The sequence below is a fragment of the Pimephales promelas genome, chromosome 23, assembly GCF_988280905.1.
Source record: "Pimephales promelas chromosome 23, fPimPro1.hap1.1, whole genome shotgun sequence".
Taxonomy (NCBI): Eukaryota; Metazoa; Chordata; class Actinopteri; order Cypriniformes; family Leuciscidae; genus Pimephales; species Pimephales promelas.
In genome coordinates, this window is record NC_142791.1 from 8,764,559 (window position 1) to 8,779,113 (window position 14,555).

A 14,555-nucleotide genomic window follows, 5' to 3' on the forward strand; every position below is an offset into this window, starting at 1 on the left:
AATAATTATTATTATTTTTAGAATATTTATATCTATTAAGTTATATTATTATCTAATATATTTTTAGAGGCTATTTTTTCAGGTTTATACATCTAACATAACTCTCATAGTGGTTGGATTAAGATGTTATGCTAAGTAAACATTTTGCAGATTATTTAATTTGGTAACATTGTCATATTGGAATATCAAATTTTCTTCTTTTCTTAAGCATTGATATTTATTCTTGAAAATACATTGCTACCTTCAAGTTAAAACTTGAAGAGAACGTAAAGAGAATAAAGCATTTTTGTAACATTAAGACATTATTTTTTATGACAATTAAGCACATATTCATACCCGACACAGAAACTGCATTTGAATGAAAATGTCAACAACAACAAACAAAAAAATCAACAATGTATATATATTCACTATAAACTATTTTATTCAAGACTCAATCTCCTTTAACAAAATCAGAGAACAATAAAACTAAATATTATAATAATAATTACTAAACATATTTTATATTAGAATTCAGTGATAAGTACAAAATGTTATCCTTTTCCTGAACGCAATCATGAACCTCTGAAAAACCTGTTTAAAAAAACAACAGGAAATCATACATTCAGGACCAGATATCAGGACAAAATGCACATACATTGTATTCATTTACAACATGCAGCTCATTCCTTTTTTTCACTTCCACATGGCCTGCATCACTCTGTCTCTCCTGAAATATTTCATTTCATTTCAACACAGTAAGTAGCCTACAAGACAGGTGAATGCCAGGTCTGGCAAGAGGGTGGAGGAGCCAGAGGAAACACTGTGACATCTTTGCTAAAAGATTCAGTTGAATTACACACAATGAAGCGGTCTGATGCTCCTCTACAGAGTTCTGGAGTTCTACAGGTACAAGGCAAGGGATTCTGGGAAAGTAGCCCAGAGGTCAGCAGGTGGCATCGATAATATTTCCATCCATCTGGTGGCGATAAACTACTCGTGCTTTGTGAGAAAAATAGACGGGATGTGTGGCACTTTCCTCTCCGTCGTAACCCCAGGAGACTGTCGGAGAGAAGCCAGGTTGCACCTCAACAGATGGCACTGTGAATGCAGAGAGAGAGAAAATTAAAATTGAGTATTAAAAGATGGTTTGACTTATATCTGCATTAAGTTTGGCCAACAATGCAACTTGCCAGGTGGAGGAGGGCACAGCCTGCCTTTACCCCGGTCTTTACAGCGCTTGTACCAGGGAAAACACTGCAAGACTTTTTTACCCATGGTTTACCCAATCTAGAGATCTGGAAAGAGAACATAATGTATAAGATCTACTGACTGAAGAACATGGAGTTTCAATGCCATTGTTTGTTTCTTCAAGCTTATCTCGCTTCTCCGGAACATTAGCCGAGAGGTGAAAACAGGAGATTGCTCATAATGGCCCAAAGAAACAAAGAACTCATTCATTCTGAGAGGATTAATTCTTAGTCGTGTCTGAGACTTGCACTGTATATCATTTGAGCGGGGCACAGAGTTGTGTTCCCTGGCCCACTTTGAAAGGCTGGAACAACCGACCAAGAACAACCAGCTCAGACTCCACAATTAGCCACAATATTAGTGCAACACATAAATCTACAGGAAGAGACAGGAAGAGAACCACACCGCTATATTATGACAGAACACTTCTGTTACGTAAACAATGAGCAGCTCCACCCGTGTATTTAGCAGAATGGGACTATGATTTATTTTGTTTTCTGTAAATCATTAAAATATTCTAGATGTGACAAAATGTATTGTATCATAAGTATAATAAATTGTGATGCGCATATATATATATATATATATATATATATATATATATACAGTATATGCTGTCTATACATAGGCCTAATATATATGAATTATATGAATATTTATTGAGCGTGCATGGAACGACATGGACATTTTCCACCGCTTTCCAAGGCTTTAAATATCTAATCCTTAAAGCAGAAACAACAATCTGAGCTCAGAAGTGACTTTACAATCAATTGTTTTTCTAAAAAGACACTGTCCAACACTGACACCAGCAGGTAAAATTCCAGCGCTGCGTCTCTCTTGCCTCCACTGAGCCCATTGACTTTGAACTTTCAATTGGGGGGTAGTTGAGAATGAATGAATGTCACGTGAGAAGAGGCAATGCCTCCATCATGCTGTGATTGGATATGGGGTATGATTGAATATAATTGATTTGTGCCTCGATTTGGCCTGAATAAACAAAATGATGGTGCATGGGAAAACTAATCAAAAAGTTAGTAAACAACCACTGCTTTAGGCTATGTCAAAATCAAAACTTGAAAATGAAAACTTGATGGCTGTGGTCTTTTAGCGCAGTTAGCTTGGAGAAATTAAAGACACATCTTTGTGACAGACTGTGTTTACCGAGCATGACTGATGATCTTAAAATGATTTGTTTTATTAAAAAACAGATGAATATCTGTTCATAAATAAATATGTTTTTAAATTGTTACTGCCTTATTTTAATGTGAAAATCTTTTTCAATGTGAAAATTTTAATAAATAGAACATTAATTACAAATAAAATAGCATTTGGTGTCTTTTTTATGTAATGTAAAATTTGACAACAGTAAGTTTAACTGTGTCATGAATTTACATTTGTTTGATAAAATAAAATAAAATGAAAACACTGAAACTTTGCATAGATACATGTAGCCTACATAGAGAACATCCCTGACATTCCAGTGGTTAATGATCCCTTAAGCACAGCCTAGAGATGCCCAAGAAAGATGCTTTGTCATTCTGTGAAAGCCTATCTTACATAAAACTCCACCGAGGACATGCAGGATAATCCCTCATTTAAGAAAATCAATCGTCGCAGACAAACACACATCACAGGTCAAATGAGTGCAAATCCAGATAAACATAAGCCCATCATTGAGAGAAACACATCATTTATCACATATAAATTAGTAAAATATATAATAAATAATAATAATAAAATCTTAAAAATCCAGTTTTCTAGGCTATAGCCTATAATTAAAATTTCGGAAATAACATGATAAATGAAAATGTTCACGTTAAAATAGCATAACCGTATTTTAGGTAAAATAAGCATATTCTTATGCCAAGCACTTCAACATTTCAGCATAGACCTACTGCATATAAGTTAAAATGTTTTTGTTTTTCTTTCTCAAAACACTTCGCCTAGTCACACATTTCCAATTAAAGACACCAAACGTACCTGTAGAGAAACAAAGTGATGCGCGTTTCATCCAGTGATCTGGCTGGTCTGAAACTCTGGCTCCATGAGATTGTGCTTGTCCTGGTCCCTGCTGAAATCGTGTTAGGACAACGAGCAGCGAGCATTCCCGACGGATAATGTCTGATGATGCTGTACCTACTGACTCTTATCTGCCCTTCTGTTCTGTTACCTCGGTTGCGTATTAAAGCTTTGATTGAGCGTGCGCGGAACGACATGGGAAATTTCCACCGGCCAAGGCTTTAAATAACTAATCCTGAAAGCAACAACAATCTGAGCTCAGAACTGACTGAGTAGGCTACATTTCTTTTCAGGAAGCTCCCATAACAAACATTCTTATAGCCTAAAAAGTGCATACAATACACATAAACCATTTTAATGACATTAAACCAGCTGTTAGGATTTTTTTTTTGCCCGTTGTGTCTGACAAGATAGGCTAGCATATCACGGAAATTGTAAGAACTTTATTTTTAGGGAGTTATATTATTAGTACAAATTAATCGCTATTAATCGCGGCTCGCGCCTTTTAGCCAATCGGAAAATTTGGAGACGGCACCATGTTTTTTCTTTCCAGAAAATATAAAAAAACATAATTATTTTGTAATTTTGTTTGGTAACACAGACATCATTTACAGCTGCTTTACCTATTAAATATGTGCCTTCAAGTAGCAAATGCTAGAATGAACAGATTACAGAAATCATGTTCATGTTAAAAATCATGAAATCATGTTACCAGTCAGGTAAAATATGTAAAAGGGTAAAATTTTGGTTTTGATCTGTAAGAATGGGGCTTTTTAAATGCTGATGATCATTGATTCAAGTAACATTTTTGACATTTGGGTATAAAGTGTTTTAATTCTACAATATAGGCTATGGTGTAAAAACATCTTAGCTGCCCTCTTCAGGTTGAACGGTGGCTACTGCAGTTGAATTTTCCTATTGGATGTTTGCGGTTCTTCATGAAGTATGCAGGTTTCAGCTCTCCACGCCCTTGGTACGAGCTACAGCTAATATAACTTACCACGCCAAGACATGCTCGAATCTCCAGCAGAAATCCACCACCACTAGAATTAAAAACATTATTACAAGCTTACCGTTTTGAATCGAGCTAAGACAAGCAGATAGTTTTGAACACTGGCTGGTTACTTGCTCAAAAAAATATTTTGGATCATTTTTAACCCAAAACAGTTACGGACTGCAGCTTTAATAATTCAGAACTGGGGTTTTAGGCTGCAGGATCCAGTAAAATAGAAAGGGCTGAATCAATACACTTTCACTAAATCAATACACAACGCTGGTTGTATATTTACATACTTATCAAGTGGTGTTAATTGTTTTGCGTTTTATTATTTGATGTGTATTGATGTGAGACAGTAAACGCTGTTGGATGCGAGACACATCTTTGGAGAGCCCGTTCACATCCCAAAGCGCCATATAGGACGCTTTTGCAAAAGCGTAAATATCCAACGCACATGGCACCCTTTAACGTGAAATGAGACGCAGATATATTTGGGCAGAAGGCGCCCCCTAGTGGTCTAACCCTTACCCAACACCATACCTAAACTTAACCATTAACCGAAGCGTCTCATTAGACGTTAAAGGGTGCCATGTGCGTTGGATATTTACGCTTTTGCAAAAGCGTCCTATATGGCGCTTTGGGATGAGAACGCGTTGCTTTGGAAGAGAATCCAACAATAAAGTGAAAATTAATTGATTGAACTGAATTCATATATTCGTCGTTGGATTGTTTTATTAATTTTATTAGTAAGAGGTGTTTGCACAGTAATAAACAACATTTTTTACAAAGATTTCATAGTTTCTTATTCATGTGAAATTCACTAAAATAGGCCTACAAAAATGCAAAAACATGTTACAAAGAAACAACATTAAACATTTGTAAAACAACATAGTCCCACCTCTTTTCACCATTGTATAGCCAGTTAAAAAAAAAAAAAAAAAAAACTCCCTTAAAAAAGAGCTAAAAAAAAAGACTGACAATGTAATGTAAAATTGGTAAAAAAAAAAAAAAAAAAAAAAAAAAATATATATATATATATATATATATATATATATATAATTTTGACAAATCTGTTGAGAACATGGCACTGCTTGTATCGTCATCTGTTCTGTTTTGGGATTATTTGGGCTCTGTGTGTGACCTATTGCAATGGCTTTTCACATTAAATTCACCAGGCTCTTCTTTAGGATTTTCAGTCTGCTCAAACCCACACGCTTCCCTTTCCCTCGCTCTCTCCTGTCCCCTGCTGGCCACAGCAGACCCCCAGGCCTCGATGACCTGATGCAGGCAGGTTCTTGTAGACGGCCCGGCTGTAGGGGATGAAGCACAGGCCCAGCTGGAGGTGGCGGGCCATCCTGCAATAAGCGGCCAGAGCCAGAACGAGGAGCGGAGCCAGCAGCAGGAACCCCACCACCAGCAAAGCCACACAACCTCCATCGTCCAAGAGGTCTGAACAGTAGACGGAAGTACCGTGGCGCTGAACCTTTGGAACAAAACAGGGAGAGTAAGTTAGCAAGAAAGAGAGGTAGGGCAAAGTACTGTACAAATTGTGTCTGTAATATATTGTCTGATCAGATAAGAGTTTAATTGACCTGCTAAAATTAATTAAAAAAACATCCATATGGTGAGGCTGTGGGAGTTGACTGAGACAGCTCAGTTGGAGACAGCTAACTTATCACTGATTCAGTCAAATGATAAGAGAGGATTATGTGTGAGAGTTTATTACCCAGATGTTTTGTGTGTTAGTTGCACTGAAATGTGGGAAGTTTAGTCATCAGTGCTTGGATGACGTTCGAGTAATCTAAGATGTTTTAATGTCCTTCGAGGAAAGAGAGTTGTGATTTGGCAACCCATTTGGGGTGGAGCTGCAGTGTGTGAGGACAAGTACAGAAAAATAGATTTAAATAAAATTATACACACGAACAGTGCCTTTCAAAAGTTCGGAGTAAGATTATTTTTCAAAGGAATGAACAATTCATCAAGGATCAAAATACAGTAAAGACATTTATAATGTAACAAAATATTTTTAAAATAAACTGTTCTTTTGAACTTTTCAGTTTATCATTCTGAAATATGAAAGTAAAAATGCATCACAGTTTCCATAAGATAATATTAAGCAGCACAACTATTTCAACACTGAAATTACTCTTTCTTGAGCAGCAATGATTTCTGAAAGATCATGTGACACTGAAGACTGGAGTAATGATGCTGAGAATTCAGCTTTATCATTATTTTGAAAATATTAAAATTGAAAACACATATTTTAAAATATAACAGTATTTCACGATATGACTGTTCTACTTTATTTTTGACCAAATAAAAACAGTCTTGGTGAGCAGAAGAGACTTCTTTCTAAAACATAAAATAATCTTAACCCAAACTTTTGAACTGTGTAGTTTCTTTGCTCAAATCTTACTCTTTTTTTAATTTGTACTAACATGCTCTGTTGAAGTTGAATCACATTCAGTTAGACTAGGAATGTACATTACAAAAAGCAAATAGGATGCATTTTGATTGGATGACTTCACTTTGAAATTAATTTTTTTTATATGTTTTAGCTTACCTCAAAGGCATCCAAGATGTAGGTGTCTTTGTTTCCACAGTATTTTCAATTTTGATATTTTTAGGTCAAACCGTTCTTGTCTGTCAGTCATATAATGGAGGTCTATGGGGTCCACCTCAAAGAGCATGCATAGAGAAGTCCAAATTAAACATGATTTAATTAATTTGGACTTCATGCACAGAGAGGTCCAAATTAAACATGTGAGAAAACGAACATACCGATTCATATTCTTATAACCACAGCCACAAAGCACATGCGGCCTCAGATCAGTTGGACGTGGCTGTGGTTACAAGAGGTAAAAACGATATAAATATTGTACATTTTCTCACACAAACCGCTCGTTTCGTGTCTTAGGCCATCAATGTGTACTTACATTTACGAGTCATTAAATCATGTTTAATCTGGACTTCTCTGTGCATGCTGAGGTGGTGACCATAGACCTCCATTATACAAAATTGGTTTGACCTTAAAATATTAAAATTGAAAATACAGCGGAAACAAAGACACCAACATCTTGGAAGCCCTTTAGGTAAGCTAAAACATATAAAAAATTAATTTCAAAGTGAACTATCCCTTTAAGATAAAATATGTAACCAACATAAATTACCGTAGAATGGCAGAGGAAGCCAAAAACAACCATGATGAGCGTTGGTAAGAGGATGAGGCCGAAGATAAATGCAGCCAAAGCTACGTTGAGCGCGGCGATGACCAGATTCTGTGCTGTAACCAGAACAGAACAGGCCCAACAGTCCAAAGAGCCCCTCAGCTCCAGAGGAGAGTCGATCACTGCACTGCCTTCTGAGTACGGAGGAGGAACCACCACACCTGAGCTGGACAGGTTTGCTGGAGTACTGAAGGATATGGAACCGGTGTGATGGAGACGCGGGTGAGGAGATTCGGGCTCCCCCCGATCTGTGGGGGGCTGCAGAGAGGCGGGTTTCTCCAAGGAACCATTACGGGAAAGACTCATCTTGCCGTTCATCATTCTGTCAGGTATGATAGTCCAGTTTTTGTCTAGATAGATTAAATACATGTATATATTAAGGGCTATTGGTTGATAATGATAAAGTAATGGCTAAAATGGCCACAAACAATGACTATTAAGAATATCTATATCAAATGATATTTTTGTAATATCTTGGCCTGGATTCACAGACAGGGTTTAGATTAAGCCAGGATTAGGCCTAGTTCAATTAGGGCATATAAATAGATTTTATAAATCATGGGACTAAGCCTTGTCTGTAAAACCAGGGTATAATGTTTATGTCCTGTTTCTAAATATTGAACATTGTTGCTCTATTTTATAAAAAGAAGTGAATATTGGTTATCAAAAAATAAACCTGGTGATTTTGTTGGTGGAAACCGTTTAAAAAGTGTGGATTGTATTTCTCAAAAATGTTCTGGTGAAATGTAAAATAAATGGTGATAACTAAGACTAACTGCACAGAAGATCAGGAAATTAAGCCGCTGACCCCACCCTGATATCCAGGATACCACAAAATACAAAACAATAACTTTGGAATGGGCTCATCAGGAAACCCTGAATGCTGACTATAGAGCAAAAAAAAAGCCAAAAGAGCAACATCCTAAAAAAAAAAAAAAAAAAAAAAAAAAAAAAAACGTCATAAAGATCCCTTAACAGCTTGTTACAGGTTCACAAAGACCACTTAAGCAAGTGAATCTCAGGAAAACAAAAATGTTCCCTTGATTTATGCAGTTTAGTCCTTTTGATCAAAATATGAACTAATATATTAACTAGTCAGACGCTTAATTAGTTCCTAATGTGGTAATCATTAATGAATAGCTTAGATAATCATTAGTTACACATTAATTCAGTATTATTAGTTAAGCATGAATTAATGCTTATTAGTGCACACGTATTGTAAAGTGTTACCAAAATTTGCAATGAGTAGTATAGCATTGATGATGACAGATGTTAGAGACAGATGTTGTTTATTTGGAGTGGGCCCAGTTTTTAGTGAATACTAGTATGATATCACTCTGCCATTAATAGCTCAGATGTTATCGAGACCTTGATTTAAAAACCTTTCCCGAAGAATCACCATTACATCACTTGTGCTTTTATTAAGTGACAATATTACAGAAAGTCTCTACATTTATATTTCTGCAAACGGTATTAATCCAAGAGATGGTGGGGAGTTATTTTAATATTTTATTTGATTGTTTATTGATTTTTTTTTTGTTTTAATAGCAACATGTTTGATTATATTTCATTTTTTAGAAGTGATGTTAGCGCAAGATTTTGTAAATCTGCCAAGATTAAATCACCACCACGACTTTTCTTACATTCTGATTCAGGGTTCCGAATATCAGGAAATTCCACAAAATATAAATAAAAGGGGATTTTGACAGGACATAGACTGTCTTTAGGGAATTAAAGTCAATAGATATGCCAGGAAACTGAGCTAATGAATTGCAGTGTTTATCATTGGTGTATTGGAAACATTTTTTAGATTGAGACTATATTTTTATAGTTTTTTCACCCCACTTTGTATAAAAGCAACTGTTAAATGAGTATAACATTTAAATATTTAACATGGCTCCAAGATACCAGGTCTTAATGCATAATACTGAAAGACCCATGTGTTCTATTTATCCAAAGCCTGAATAATAAAAAAAATTCACATTTGCATATTTAAATATGCAAACAGAAATAAACATTTAAATCATATATATATATATATATATATATATATATATATATATATATATATATATATATATATATATATATATATATTAAAATATGTTCATAAGAAAATCATGAAACAGTGCTAATTGCATAAGTTCAAAAACAATACAAAGCCCCAAATCTAAAATCTGCATACATACATTTTTTTAAAAATCATATACATTTAAAAAATATGGTTAAAAATCTAATTCAAGTTCAAAAAGTCCAAAATCTTATATACTTACATTAGTGTAATAGAGTAGGTTGTCCGTTCCCTCAAAAACACCTTTCCTAAAACTTTTCTCTTTACTTACAATTTTCTTTCCTCAAAGAAACAGACAATTCCGTCAAATACTGGCTGAGATGATTATATAGGTCTTTATACGTTATATTTAAATAGTTTTCATGTCCGCCTGTAATATCTCCACTGGCTCTGTGTGAAACTGACCTCTGTGGAACGGTCACTCCTCTATTTCAGCCTTTTCTCTTCCTCCTTTCCTGCACTGCTCTTTCCTTCCTTTGACAAAGATGTCCTGCCTTGGTAATTCAGTTTTATCTCTCCACTCCCACTTCTCTTTTTGCCCTCACCATGCTCTGGCTGGGGCATTTTGGGGTGATGGTTAGGGGGGCGTAGTCTTATCCAGGAGTAGACTGTTTTTTTTTTTTTTTTGCCCAATGAGAAGATATATGACCTGGACTTATGTTACACACTCCACAAAAGAGTGATTGTGTAGGATTTATTTTAAAACAAATTTCTCTCAGAAATTGTTAGCTCTTTTTGATTTGAAGTAGAAAAAATCAAGTATATAGTATTTTCTTGCAAAATGTTCTCCAATAATCTTTGTTTTATTTAAACCTTCAAAGTCTGTTTTTTACAGCGCATACCATTTAACATTTAGTCAGTCTGTGCTTTTATCTGATGCAATTGCTTTTTTAAAACTGTGAAATATGAAAGAGATGGAGGAAACAGAGGAAAAAGAGATTAAGAAAGCTATTTCCCCTGATGAGTTAAAGTATAAAATAAATATGAAATAAAAGTTAGTAAAAGCTTACACTTATGTCCATACCACAGTTGGCCCTTTGAATGATGTTTTCCACTTCACTTTGAGTTCAGCTGCAGCTCCGGCGAGGGGGAGTTCATGTCTGTTCAACATCTCTCAGGACGTGTCAGAGCTGTCAGGACACAGGGCTCCGGGAGGATGTTTTCTGGAGATTTTAACAGAGGACATGTAGATTGGCTTTGAGTGAGATATTGGATTTTTATTTCCATAGGTCCCAAATCGAATTTAATGCCGATCAAATTTGTTTAGAGTACAAAAATAACAAAAAATTTTACATATTGTAAATGAAAAAAAAATGTTTCAATGTTATAATCAGGAGTATTCTGTTATCACAATAATTATATTACTAATATAATATCAAATAAAACTAAAGTAAGAAAATAGATACGAAACATAGTATATACGATAATACTTAAAGGTAAATACTTACACTATGGCCCTCCAGTGGTTAAAAACAACATGCATTTTGTGGAAGAACATTGTTTGGGTTGTGCTTCGGTTCTGCGTGACTGTGCGGATGGTTATTTTACTCCTCATAAAACACTGCTTAAGAAATATAACCAGTTTGAAAAGGATCTCAAGCTGACTAGCTTAAAACATATACTGTAGTTATACTCATTAATAAACATCGATAAAATAAATTCCAGCACAGTGCTACAACCATCATAATGAAATGACCCTTTACAATAATATTTTACAATCAACTCTGTTAAAGATCTACTTATGGCAATCTGTTCATTAAAATCGTACTCACTGCCATCTCCGCGTCACTTTTACAACATTCCTCAGTTCTCACCATCTCCGAAAAGCCAAGCCAATGTTGATTCTTGTTTTATTACAAACTGTTTCATTCTTTTTTTTGCGGCTGATCTCATTGCAGTTTCCCTTTCAGACACACAATTTATGAGAGGAGCGTATTTAAAAGAATCATGCAAGGTGATTTACTAAGCTTTGTGCTAGTCAATTTACTGGTATTTGCGCCCTTATTTACCGCCCAAAAAGCATGTCTTAAACCAGATGGTGGGTCATAATGGAAAAGCTCTCACGCTAATTCCCCCTCTTCAGTAAATTTGGCAGTCAGCGTACTCCATATCAAGCTCGTTGTGAAAAAAACTAACCTACGCCAGAGAAACTCTTCTCTATTTACGGATATGACGAGACACGCACCCGTTTGTACGCAATTTCCTGTGAAAAACAATCTCTGCCAGGTCTAAAATATAAACACTTATAAAATGCTTACCATAGTGAATCAGGGTAAGATAAAAACAAGTTTTGGAAGAAGGATTGATTTATTCACTAATTATATAAATGTCATTATGTTGTTAGTAAAATTGCATTATTATTCGCATTCAGCATTGTTTCGTTCGCAGCTGTTTGCCTTTATCAGAACAGCAAAAGGTCACGAGTCATGACCCACCAGCTGTGATAGAGGGAACTGGAGAAGATATTGAGTTGATAGGGGTGAAAACAGGATGACTTTATCTGTGAGTAAATAAACTATTTATTTACATTTGTTTATTCACAGCAGTGGATTATCAGGGGAAAGAGATAAAATGGGTGCTGGTGAAATATACGAGTTAAGTGTGGAGAGACGATGGAAAACGAGATATATCCTGCGAGTCATAAAAGAGGAAAACCTGTCTTCCTGTCCTTGGAGCCAGGATTTCCGCAGTAAAGGCCGCAGAGAGCGCTGAGGTGTCGCAGAAACATTACTCCTGTCCCATGACCTCTCCAGGCCTCCACTTCCACTCCCCAGACAGACGCAGACAGGAGACTGTGAATCTGTAACCTTCCTCTGATACACTTCCACACACAATCCAGAAATAACCAACACGTAAACAGATGGGAATTTATCAGAATGTTTATTTTTTTTTATAGTAATCATTATATCAGGTATAACACACAAAAATCACAATATGTTTTAGACAAGTCTGGCTCAGATCCTTAATTTTTTTTTATTTTTATACAGTAAAACAAACAAAAATGGCAACGAACCTGAAAACCAACTCTGAGAGGTATCGATGGAACGCAAATCTGAAAAACTCTCAACAATCTGAAATTCTTCATTAATGATACGAATCAGAAAGCTCATTATAATCATAACAGCTAGGATGACTGGAATCATACACGTGTCACAATATGCTGTACCTCATGTAAAGCAAACATATTTAATGTGTTAAATATACAGTACAAAGACATTCAGTTCATAAAAGTGTACTGACTCTGTTCTAAGCACCAACTTGTGAGATTAAATTCATGTTTTCAAACCTACAGATAATTTATACAGACAGAGAGACCCGGGAGGGGAAGGGGGATCAGCACCATTTTGAATCAGACGTCCCCCCGTAAGCCTCACCACATCAGCACAACAGAAAGATTTACAAAATATGTATGAAGCATCACAAACAATCAATAAATACAAAAGGAAAAGTCAAGTAAATAAATAAAAAAAACAGAGTAACTCAATTATGAGAAAATCAAATAAAAGGATAAAATCAGTCGGATTGAGAAATGCATCAAAAAAGCCACAAGTTTGCAGGAATGATTTTTTTTTTTTTTTTCAAGTTGTACAAGAAAAGATTCACTTAACACACATAAGGTTTTCCAGACAAATGCAATCAAATACGCTTTAGATTAAACCCGTATTTTGTTTTGGAAAAACTTATTTTAATGCTTTAAGAAAATGTCATTATTTACTATAATCAAATACCATGAAATCACATTTTGTCTAAATGCATATCACAAGGCCCAAATGGTGTTAATCTAGACTGTTAAAAAAGTTTTTTTTTTTTTTCTGAAAACCTTTGACAACTTAAAAAAAATAGCACCCAGTAAAATATCCAAATACCATTTACAAAGGTCAGACTTGTAGTAAATATGACACGACCGAAACAACAGAAAAATAAAATAAAATGTAATGCCACTGCAATGGTCATCAGCTCCAAAAGAAATGAATTCCATGCTGTTATATACGTTGTATCAAAGCACCACTCGGATAAACCAGACATAGAATAACTGGACTGGTGAAATCGTCTTCCATTTGCATAAAAAAAATTAAACTACATCAGTACCTGAATTAATGCACATGTTCGGCAAGTTGACAATTTTTTTTTCATATAAAAGGAATCACAGCAGTTATCCATTTTGGATGGGTGACCTGATAACCAAGTTACACGTTATTGTTAGAGTCCAATGATGAAGCACCACCCTGGTCATTCTATAATCAGGAACATGAGAACTATCAGATGTCCCGTCAGTAGCTGGCTGAGGGGAAGACGACTGAGCTGGAGAGACATCTGCTGATAGTATTGTAAACAATGTGAAGTAAACAGCGATTTGATTGGCTGCTCTGCAAGTCTGCAGTACTGGTTAAAAAAAAAAAAAAAAAAAAAAATGAACGAAATGTTTGTGCCGCTGATTTGGGGCAGGAAGGTGGGAGATTTGGTTATGGCTGTGTAGTTTCAGACATCAAGTTCACCTACAGCACGGAACTGGAGCCTGGGAAGGGAAAATTTGTGAATGTTTGAGGAAGTAATTTTAATTTACTGGTGTAAAATGTATATTGTATAGTGGTTGGTGACAATGCTGATATCTAGAGAGCAGTCATTGATGGATTATTTAGAAAATTCTAAAGCATTCCTGGAGAAAAACGCCTGGGACTATTTGTAAATAAAGTTTGATTTTTTATTGTTCTTTACACATTTTATTTAACAATTACACATGTCTGTCAAGCAAAGGCTTTGACAAATATATTTTTTGTTCAAAAACTGTTCACTGTTGTTGTGTGATCTGTGATTTTCAGAAATAAATGACAAAAATTGAATTTCCGTTTTTGAAATTCTCTAGTGTATTGTAAATCTTTTCACTCATACTTCCTTTATAAACACATTACATGCATGCTTATGCTAGCTTAGGGTCTTCTGAATCCATAGATACCAAACATAGTGTTCCATCTCCATAGTTTATAAGCCCAAATGTAAAAATAGAAAAAAA

At 35.2% G+C, this 14,555-nt stretch overlaps 3 protein-coding genes across 7 annotated transcripts in view; all 3 read right to left on the reverse strand.

Annotated features, from left to right (window-relative positions):
- Positions 1-402: 402 nt before the first annotated feature.
- Positions 403-3,501, reverse strand: LOC120481961 (uncharacterized). Its single transcript, XM_039675869.2, is given in 3 exon segments — positions 403-1,080; positions 3,211-3,373; positions 3,375-3,501. Coding segments are annotated over 3 exon segments (390 nt in total). The 5' UTR covers positions 3,447-3,501; the 3' UTR covers positions 403-925.
- Positions 3,502-5,269: 1,768 nt separating this feature from the next.
- tmem88a (transmembrane protein 88 a) lies at positions 5,270-10,678 on the reverse strand. Of its 2 annotated transcripts, none has more exons than XM_089126397.1 (3): positions 10,555-10,678; positions 7,417-7,823; positions 5,270-5,729 (listed from the first exon to the last, which is right to left on the reverse strand). In XM_089126397.1, exons 2-3 carry the CDS (start codon positions 7,792-7,794, stop codon positions 5,448-5,450), a joined length of 660 nt encoding a protein of 219 aa, XP_088982523.1. In that variant the 5' UTR covers positions 7,795-7,823; positions 10,555-10,678; the 3' UTR covers positions 5,270-5,447. The 2 variants fall into 2 exon arrangements, with proteins under 2 accessions (XP_088982523.1, XP_039531587.1); XM_039675653.2 differs by lacking the exon at positions 10,555-10,678 and adding an exon at positions 9,747-10,081.
- A 1,729-nt stretch (positions 10,679-12,407) lies between these two features.
- kdm6bb (lysine (K)-specific demethylase 6B, b) overlaps positions 12,408-14,555 on the reverse strand; it is a 29,292-nt gene continuing 27,144 nt past the window's right edge. For all 4 annotated transcript variants that reach the window (XM_039675638.2, XM_039675640.2, XM_039675639.2 and 1 more), the window contains one exon: positions 12,408-14,060. In XM_039675638.2, coding sequence (XP_039531572.2) covers positions 14,037-14,060 — 24 coding nt within the window. In that variant the 3' untranslated portion in view covers positions 12,408-14,036. The remainder of the gene's footprint in view (positions 14,061-14,555) is intronic.

What these genes read in the sequence shown, in the direction of transcription:
- tmem88a (XM_089126397.1), bottom strand. Translation starts at nt 7,794, where the DNA reads ATGATGAACGGCAAGATGAGTCTTTCCCGTAATGGTTCCTTGGAGAAA. An exon ending in GCTTCCTCTGCCATTCTACG is followed by an intron (nt 5,730 to 7,416) that starts GTAATTTATGTT and finishes TTTGTTCCAAAG; the next exon opens with GTTCAGCGCCACGGTACTTC.